The sequence below is a fragment of the Xiphophorus couchianus genome, chromosome 3 (assembly GCF_001444195.1).
Source record: "Xiphophorus couchianus chromosome 3, X_couchianus-1.0, whole genome shotgun sequence".
Lineage (NCBI taxonomy): Eukaryota > Metazoa > Chordata > Actinopteri > Cyprinodontiformes > Poeciliidae > Xiphophorus > Xiphophorus couchianus.
The window spans coordinates 957,691-965,962 of NC_040230.1; the positions used below are offsets into that span (position 1 = coordinate 957,691).

The 8,272-nt window shown below is 40.6% G+C and overlaps 2 protein-coding genes across 3 annotated transcripts; both read right to left on the reverse strand.

Annotated features, from left to right (window-relative positions):
• Positions 1–421: 421 nt before the first annotated feature.
• Positions 422–2,340, reverse strand: LOC114142098 (snake venom serine protease Dav-PA-like). 2 transcript variants are annotated; one of them, XM_028013175.1, is made up of 4 exons: positions 2,168–2,340; positions 1,745–1,937; positions 1,477–1,662; positions 422–547 (listed from the first exon to the last, which is right to left on the reverse strand). In XM_028013175.1, exons 1-4 carry the CDS (start codon positions 2,202–2,204, stop codon positions 448–450), a joined length of 516 nt encoding a protein of 171 aa, XP_027868976.1. In that variant the 5' UTR covers positions 2,205–2,340; the 3' UTR covers positions 422–447. The 2 variants fall into 2 exon arrangements, 1 of the variants encoding a protein (XP_027868976.1); XR_003594962.1 differs by lacking the exons at positions 1,745–1,937; positions 2,168–2,340 and adding an exon at positions 731–805 and having other exon boundaries at positions 480–547; positions 1,530–1,663.
• A 3,630-nt stretch (positions 2,341–5,970) lies between these two features.
• LOC114140853 (kallikrein 1-related peptidase b22-like) lies at positions 5,971–7,928 on the reverse strand. Its single transcript, XM_028011116.1, has 6 exons — positions 7,821–7,928; positions 7,419–7,608; positions 7,160–7,342; positions 6,947–7,008; positions 6,257–6,405; positions 5,971–6,156 (listed from the first exon to the last, which is right to left on the reverse strand). Exons 1-6 carry the CDS (start codon positions 7,855–7,857, stop codon positions 5,989–5,991), a joined length of 789 nt encoding a protein of 262 aa, XP_027866917.1. The 5' UTR covers positions 7,858–7,928; the 3' UTR covers positions 5,971–5,988.
• Between the last annotated feature and the right edge of the window lie 344 nt (positions 7,929–8,272).

Sequence of the window (8,272 nt, forward strand, 5' to 3'; positions counted from 1 at the left end):
AATTTGAGATACTTTATGTTCTTTGTTTAAGCCCAGTTGATTTGCTTATCCATGCCATGTATTCACACACATCCATGATAAAAGCTGCTTTCTGACATGCATCATTTCCACTTGCAGAAATCACACCATAAATCTTCTTGTTAAAGATCACTCCTCCACCAGAGTCACCCTGTAGAAAAATGTATATCAATATATTTATTAATGTTGTAAAACAGAAGTGTCTTCTAATCACTGTAGAGATGTTGAAGAAACAACTTACAATACATACATCTTTGTTCAGTGACACAGCACGGAATATATTCCCACGTGTCGGATCGAAGTAGGAAGCAGCAGCAACGTTCATCTCCACACACTGAAGATGTGCTGAAGCAGTAGCATAGGGTACTGTAGAGAAACATGAGAATCATAAATATGTTCTTCACTCGACCTTCTCTGTAGAGACAGAAATCAAGATTTTATTCTCATAACTTCAATATTTCTCTCACATCGCTCATTACTGGGGCCGGTTGTCGTTGCTCCCTCTCCTGCCAGCTGAACTGTATCACCACTGAAACCCAATTAGAATAAATGTCAATAAGGACGACAATGAAGAAAAGGAATCATTAGATGGAACAATGAAACGACAGAAAATAAATCCATGAAGGACTTCATCCACTGACACAGGAGCGTCCACCTCCAGTCCTCAGTGATGTGTCCTGCATCCTTTAAATGTGTCTCTGGTCCAACACACCTGAGCTAAATGGGTTCTGCTTCTGCTATTGGCCTGATTACCTGACTCAGGTGTGCTGAAGCAGAGGTAGCAGGACTGGAGGAGTAGAGACAGAAAACCTGATGTTACGGCCCCCCCCTTTTTTTGTGAGGAGGGGAGTAACACGACAGCCACAATCATTTGACAGAGTCCAGGTGAATGTTGTAAAAAAGAGGGATTTATTGATAACGAAAATCCCGGAAGGCTCACACAAACTGTGGGGGAGAAAGGGGCGGTTAGGGGGTGCCAAATCATAGAAAATAATAAAACAAAACAGGGCCTAACTACCGTCTGAACTAAAGAAACAAAAAGAAAACAAAAACCCTGTTTATCTAATCTAACAAAAGTTTCCACCAAAACTTTACATGGGTGGCACCCACCTCCTTACCTAGTGTATCTAACAGAAAATACACCTACGTGATGAAATGTACAGGGTACCCCAAACTTACCTCGCCCTCTAACTCCCACCACAAACCTTCACACAAAGAGCAACAAGACATGCGTCAGCTAACAAAGCCAGCTCCTGGCCGCTCTCCCCAGCTGGGCTGCTTAAATAAGGCCTCCCTGCATGCTGATTGGCCCATAGTTGATGAGGATCAATCAGAGGAGATTGACACCAGCTTTCCCTAGTACCTGTGAAGAAACAAAGAGAGAGGGAAAAAAAAGAAACAAACAGCCTGCCAGGCATGTAACACTGAAGTTAAGCTTTTGATCAGAGAAAGATTTACTCTTTAAGACGGTTGCTGCATGGTGGTAGCAGAGCAGGTGGGATATTTCTTACTGGCCTCTGAAGCTTCAGCAACATGATGTCATGCAGCTGACCGTCTTTAACATAAATCACTGGACTGTGTTGGATTATCTGATCCTCCTGTTTAGCCGTCCACGGATGAACTCCTAACATTGCAGTAAAGGTCCTGCAGAAAAGGTTAGATTATAATGAACACACAGAAAACCTGATCATCTGTAGATAAAAATGTCTTAATGTCTCTTTCCTACCACCCTGCCTCCAACTCCCAGCAGTGAGCTGCAGTCAGGATCCACTCTGGGCAGATCAGAGATCCGCCACACAGGATCGTGGCAGTACCGTTGGTGCCAGTCAGCCGAACATGATGAAGATGCTCCTTGTCATCACAGTCATGACCTCTAATGATTCTCTTCTGCAGAGAAACACCTGAGTTCACTGAAACACCTGAAGAAGAAAAAGGAGGACTTTAGTCAGAAATCAGGCACAAACATGGCTGCTGGAACAGAAAAAGGATAAACAGTTAAAGATTGAAAAGCATCACAGTTTACATTCAAAGACATATCAGTCTGTAAAAGACTCAGAGGGAAGTTTGAGAGTCACAGAGAGCAGCAGCCTCCCTGGAACCAGTGGAAGTGCCTCCAGTGTGTCCAGTGTCTCCAGTGTGTCCGACTCACCCAGCCCCAGCAGCAGCAGAACCTTCAGCAGAGCCATTGCTGGTCCAGCTTCCTGTGAATGTCTGCAGTCCTGCAGCAGCTTTTAAACTCTGTTCACCACTTCCTGCTGTCCAGGAAGCCACCAATCACAGGACGGACACTGATCTGTCCAATCACAGGACGGACACTGATCTGTCCAATCACTGGATGACACTGATCTGTCCAATCACAGGACAGACACTGATCTGTCCAATCACAGGACAGACACTGATCTGTCCAATCACAGGATGACACTGATCTGTCCAATCACAGGACAGACACTGATCTGTCCAATCACAGGATGACACTGATCTGTCCAATCACAGGACAGACACTGATCTGTCCAATCACAGGATGACACTGATCTGTCCAATCACAGGATGACACTGATCTGTCCAATCACAGGACAGACACTGATCTGTCCAATCACAGGACAGACACTGATCTGTCCAATCACAGGATGACACTGATCTGTCCAATCACAGGATGACACTGATCTGTCCAATCACAGGACAGACACTGATCTGTCCAATCACAGGATGACACTGATGTGTCCAATCACAGGATGACACTGATCTGTCCAATCACAGGACAGACACTGATCTGTCCAATCACAGGACAGACACTGATCTGTCCAATCACAGGATGACACTGATCTGTCCAATCACAGGATGACACTGATCTGTCCAATCACAGGATGACACTGATCTGTCCAATCACAGGACAGACACTGATCTGTCCAATCACAGGATGACACTGATGTGTCCAATCACAGGATGACACTGATCTGTCCAATCACAGGACAGACACTGATCTGTCCAATCACAGGACAGACACTGATCTGTCCAATCACAGGATGACACTGATGTGCGCTATCACAGGATGACACTGATCTGTCCAATCACAGGATGACACTGATCTGTCCAATCACAGGATGACACTGATGTGCGCTATCATCTGCATACAGAGGAACTTTAACATCTCATTGTTCAAAAGAAACTTGAAAAAAGTTCTTGTTCCATTGACAGATTATTTCACTAATAACAAAAAATTTCCACCTCTTATAACTTAAATAATCAACCAATGAAACAAGATCCTTTTCAGTAATATTAAGGAACTGATTTAAAACAAGCAGCTCCTATATTTCGCTGTAGTTACTTGTAAGTTAGTTTTGCTTTATCTCAAGTGAACTGAGAGATTTGTAATAGAAACTAGACTAAAAATAATTGGTAAATTTTCTGTTTTTGCAGTGAGTTTTGCTCAAGGGAAAACTTGATTGAAAACTTGATGAAATAAAACAGACTTTCTGAAGAAAGAGTAAATTGTTGTCGTTTTCAGGGTGATGTTTTTAAGAAAAAATTGTTTGGTTTCCAATTTACAATAATTCACATCTGCCTTTACTCCTGAAAGTAGAATCATTTTGTTTATTGATGAGCTGTGAAGATGTCCCTCTGTACAAACAGAAAAGGTTTTGCTTCTTTTATTTGGAAACAGAACAATATTACAGTGCCAAATTTTAACCGATCTGATTCTCTTTATTAAAGAGACAGACCTCTTTCATCACCCATGATTCTTTGCTTTTACAGTTTTTCTTGATTCTAATGCATTTGTGAACACACAGGGCTGAACAGCAGCACTTCGTGACACGTTTTGTTAGCAAAAGGCTAAAACCGTTCCACAACATATAAAATATTAAGCAAAAGCAAATATTGCTCTTAATCAGCCTTGAAATAAATATGACATGCTCCAATCAATCATTTCATAAGAAAAGACAAAATACAAAACTTGATATTCAGTGAAGCCCAGAAGTTTTCAAGTTGTGGGAGAGCTAACCTTCATGCTAGCATCCATGCTATTCTCCATGCTAGTGTCTATGCTAGCCTCTATGCCAGTCTCCATGCTAGTCTCCATACATGTCTCTGTGCTTGTGTCTGTGCTAGCCTCCATGTTGGCTCCATAATAGCTTATGTGATCATTTCCATACTAGTCTCCATGCTAGCCTCTGTGCTAGCCTTTATGCTAGTTTCCATACTAGCCTCCATTCTAATCTTCATGCTAGCCTCTGTGCCAGCCTCCATGCTAGACTTCATGCTAGTTCCATGGTAACTTCTGTGCTAGCTTCCATATTAGCCTCAGGCTTGTTGATGTTGGCTAAATCCAAAATCTGTCTCAACAGGTTGTGTCAAATTGTCCTTGAAATGACATAGATCCAGAATCACAAATGTTGCAATCCAGATTTTAACTGTGAATGAAAACACTGTAAATGTAAACCAAACTAAATTCAAAGAATAAGAAAGTTAGAAAAAGAAACTATAAGAAAAAAAGTATCATGTGCCTGATTGGAGATTTTTGTGAAGTGAAGCAGCTGCTTCAGTGGATTCATATTGATGCATGCAGCTTTCAGTGGGTGAGAAAGAACAGCTGATTTCTGTTTGGTTGCCATAAATGATGGAGTTTGGATTGTTGGAATAACATCTGTGTTAATTGTCTTCCCAAAGGGTGAGAGAAAAGTGTCCAGATGTTCATACATATGCAGGAGGTTTTCTTCTACTGAGATGATGGAAACTGGATGGACAATACCTTACTATCAAATTTACATACTCAAATATATGTAAATACATCACTTATTCTGTGACTGTAAGTCTGAAAAGGAGTATGATGAAGTTTAACATATATAATCATACAACTTTTCCATTAATTAATTCGTAGCATAAGTAGTTTTCCTATTTCTAGTATCCTTCATAAAAGAAACTATAAATCTTGTAACTTTATAAACCAAAATTGTCACTCTGTATATATAACAGTGATCAAAAACTAAAAATCATACAAGCTTAAAGCAGTCAGCAAAAAGTAGACTTCCTCCATCACCCACTCTGTAACCCAGCGGTGCCCAAACTCAGTCCTCACGGTCTGGCATCCTGCATGTTTTAGTCTCTCCCTGGTTTAACACACCTGGATCACATGGTGGCTCGTTAGAAGGCCTAAAAAGAACTCTGACATGCTGAAAAGGTTGTTGGTACCAGGGAGAGAACTAAAACGTGCAGGATGCCGGGCCTCCAGGACCCACTTTGGGCATCCCTGCTCTAAAGTCACCAGGTGAGCAACAGGTGATCTACAATCAATACCAACACCATGTGATCAGAGCTACTCATATCCACAACAAGATGTGCTGTGGAATAAGTTGTGTTTTGGTTCAGTTTAAAAATAAAAAAGGCGACCTACACACAAACTGACAGATCAGTTAAATGAGCTAATCAACCATCCTTTATCCAGACCCCAAATGTCGGATTTCTGACAAACTTTTCATGCCTGTTCTTAGAAAGTTTCTGAAATTCAATTTATAATTTAAAAATATTTTGTTCAAAACCATCAGGATTTTCCAGAATAGATCCAATAACAGATGGTGTGAAACTGATAACATTGTTCTCTAAACTGCTTGATGGAAGCCTGCAGGTTTTTGGTTTTGATGACGAGTTTAGCAGCCTTTAAAGCTGAAATGTGTTCAATAATTTAAAATCTGTTATTTTCTTTACTAATAACCAGGAATAAGCACAAGAGAGACAATCTGATCAGATAACAGCCGTTTATTTTGTAGTCATGTGACAGTGGATATTATTACTGATTATTACAAACAGCAGCTTCACTTATTCAGAAATAAGATTGTCACAGATTAATTTGTATACAATAACATTAATCCCCAAATAATTCAGCTGCAAATCACAAAATGAATCAATTGAAAATTTAAATTTAAAGATTAACTTGAACTTTGTAACCTTATTATCCTGGAAACACTTAGCCACAATTCAGATTAATCTTTCTTCTGGTTTATTAATTCTGTCTTTTATCCAATCCTTGTAGCCACAGACGTCAATGAAGGCACTTGGTGCACTGAGTGCATACTCTGGATGTCCAGAAAAGGCACAAACACCATACAGCCTGTTCTGGAACACCCATCCTCCACCATTGTCGCCCTGTGACAAACACAAAGCTTTCAGTTTATATGCTGCTGTGATTTATCCAGTAAAATAGATATCAAGGTTTTTGCAGAAAATGGTTTAAAGACTGACGTACTTCAGATATGTCTTTCTTAGAGCTACTCGCACTGTACCACTTCTGGAAACTGTACTCAAAGAACTCATGTTTTGACATGAGCAGTTCCATCCTGTGATGTTTATCAATCTTAATCTCTGCACACTGGAGATCATCTGAACGATGATGGACTGTAGAGGAAAAGCAGCACCAACATGTAAGGTCAGTTTAAGTGTTGTCACATTTTGCTCAGGATATCACTTTGTTATCTGTGGTTATTAAACTGCAGCATGTTACTTGTATAAAAAGTATTTTTTACATTTTTATCAAAACTGTCACTATATCCTCAAGGTAAACATGAGACAGATAATCTATGAAAACATTGATCTCCTCCACCTCCTCCCTGTTGTCCCAGCTGCCTGCAGAAATGCAGAACTCCAGGTCAAAAACAACCAATCAGAGCCTAGAGGAGGGTCTTAGCGCTGTCAATCAATGCTAATGTACATCCTGCTCCCTTTACAGGGGAGGGACCTGTAATGTTGCTGGTTCTAATTTTCAGGGTAAGGTCACAGTTTTCTCAAGACTTCCTATTTCAGCTTTAAGCCGTTTATCTCAGAGAGTTTGATGATCAAAACTAAGTTCAGCTGCAGCAGAGTATAACAATGGTTTGAATTGTCTGAATCATTGTGAGGTAATAACAATAACAATGAGAAACATGAACATTCATCTCACTTCTTTTGCCAAACATGCCAAGTTTTGATCCTCCAAAACCTGCAATCTGAACCTTGGTGCCGCTGAAACACAAGAAAAACAAAATAAAAATAAATCACATTAAGAAAAACAACTAACTCTGGGAGACCAGAGCTCAAAGGTTTTCCTGGATGAACTTTGCATCATCTTGCAGATCAAGAGCCAAATTCTGACATTTGAGAAGATAAAACTTACAGTAGGAGAGTATCTGGACAGGCAGCTAGTCTGACTGGTTGGATTATTGTTAGTCTTGGCAGCTTGAGGAGCATGATGTCATGTTTACGACCGTTGCTGTCTCTATAAATCTCATGATGAGTGATTGTATAAATCTGCTTTGGAGCACTTTTAGGATGAACTCCTACATGTGCTTCAATAACCCTAGGCAAATGAAACACAATTAATAGAGAAACAAATAGTTATTGGTGATTTTTCAGTAAAATGTTTCCTGACTCACCATCCTGGATCTGACTCCCAGCAGTGAGCTGCAGTCAGAACCCATCGATGACTGACCAGAGATCCTCCACAAATATAGTCCTGTGTCTTATTATGTCCATAAATCTTCACATGATACCTACGCTCATCGTCTCTACATTTCTCACCTCCAATAATTCTCTTCTGCAGAGACACTGAACTCACTGCAACACCTGGAGAAGAAAGTTGCTGTTTTAGCAAATTAAATTCACACAGTAGAAATAAGGAACCAACATGACAGCTTATAATGGAATGGATAAAATAAAATACAGATCAACATAATTCATAGCATTCAGAGCCAGTGGAAATGTCACCAGTGTCTCCAGTGTGTCCAGTGTCACCAGTGTGTCCAGTGTGTCCAGTGTGTCCAGTGTGTCCGACTCACCCAGCCCCAGCAGTAGCAGAACCTTCAGCAGAGCCATTGCTGGTCCAGCTTTCTGTGAATGTCTGCAGTCCTGCAGCAGCTTTTAAACTCTGTTCACCACTTCCTGTTGGACAGGAAGCCACCAATCACAGGACGGACACTGATCTGAAAAATCCCAGTATAGTCACCCAGCTCTGCCAGGCTTGCTGGGCGACTATACTCCCTAACATCTGGTCCATGGTCCTCCAGGCCGTCTATACGACCAGCAGTTTTCTTTTTTCTGGCTGCCTAATCTGTCAGTCTCAGTCCAAATGTTTTTATGAGAAAGTAAAGAGCATTGTGAGCTGAGGATTTGTTGAGGAATTTAAATTCCTTTAAATTTGGCCGATTAAAATTATACCAGTTACCAGTTTAACTGGTTACCAGTGTATGAAATTCATGTCTTTAAGAATTATGAAAACATTCAATAAACT

What these genes read in the sequence shown, in the direction of transcription:
- LOC114142098 (XM_028013175.1), bottom strand. Translation starts at nt 2,204, where the DNA reads ATGGCTCTGCTGAAGGTTCTGCTGCTGCTGGGGCTGG. An exon ending in TGGGAGTTGGAGGCAGGGTG is followed by an intron (nt 1,663 to 1,744) that starts GTAGGAAAGAGA and finishes CCTTTTCTGCAG; the next exon opens with GACCTTTACTGCAATGTTAG. An exon ending in TGCAGCAACCGTCTTAAAGA is followed by an intron (nt 548 to 1,476) that starts GTAAATCTTTCT and finishes ATTGGGTTTCAG; the next exon opens with TGGTGATACAGTTCAGCTGG.
- LOC114140853 (XM_028011116.1), bottom strand. Translation starts at nt 7,857, where the DNA reads ATGGCTCTGCTGAAGGTTCTGCTACTGCTGGGGCTGG. An exon ending in TGGGAGTCAGATCCAGGATG is followed by an intron (nt 7,343 to 7,418) that starts GTGAGTCAGGAA and finishes TCATTTGCCTAG; the next exon opens with GGTTATTGAAGCACATGTAG. An exon ending in TGGCATGTTTGGCAAAAGAA is followed by an intron (nt 6,406 to 6,946) that starts GTGAGATGAATG and finishes TTTCCTCTACAG; the next exon opens with TCCATCATCGTTCAGATGAT.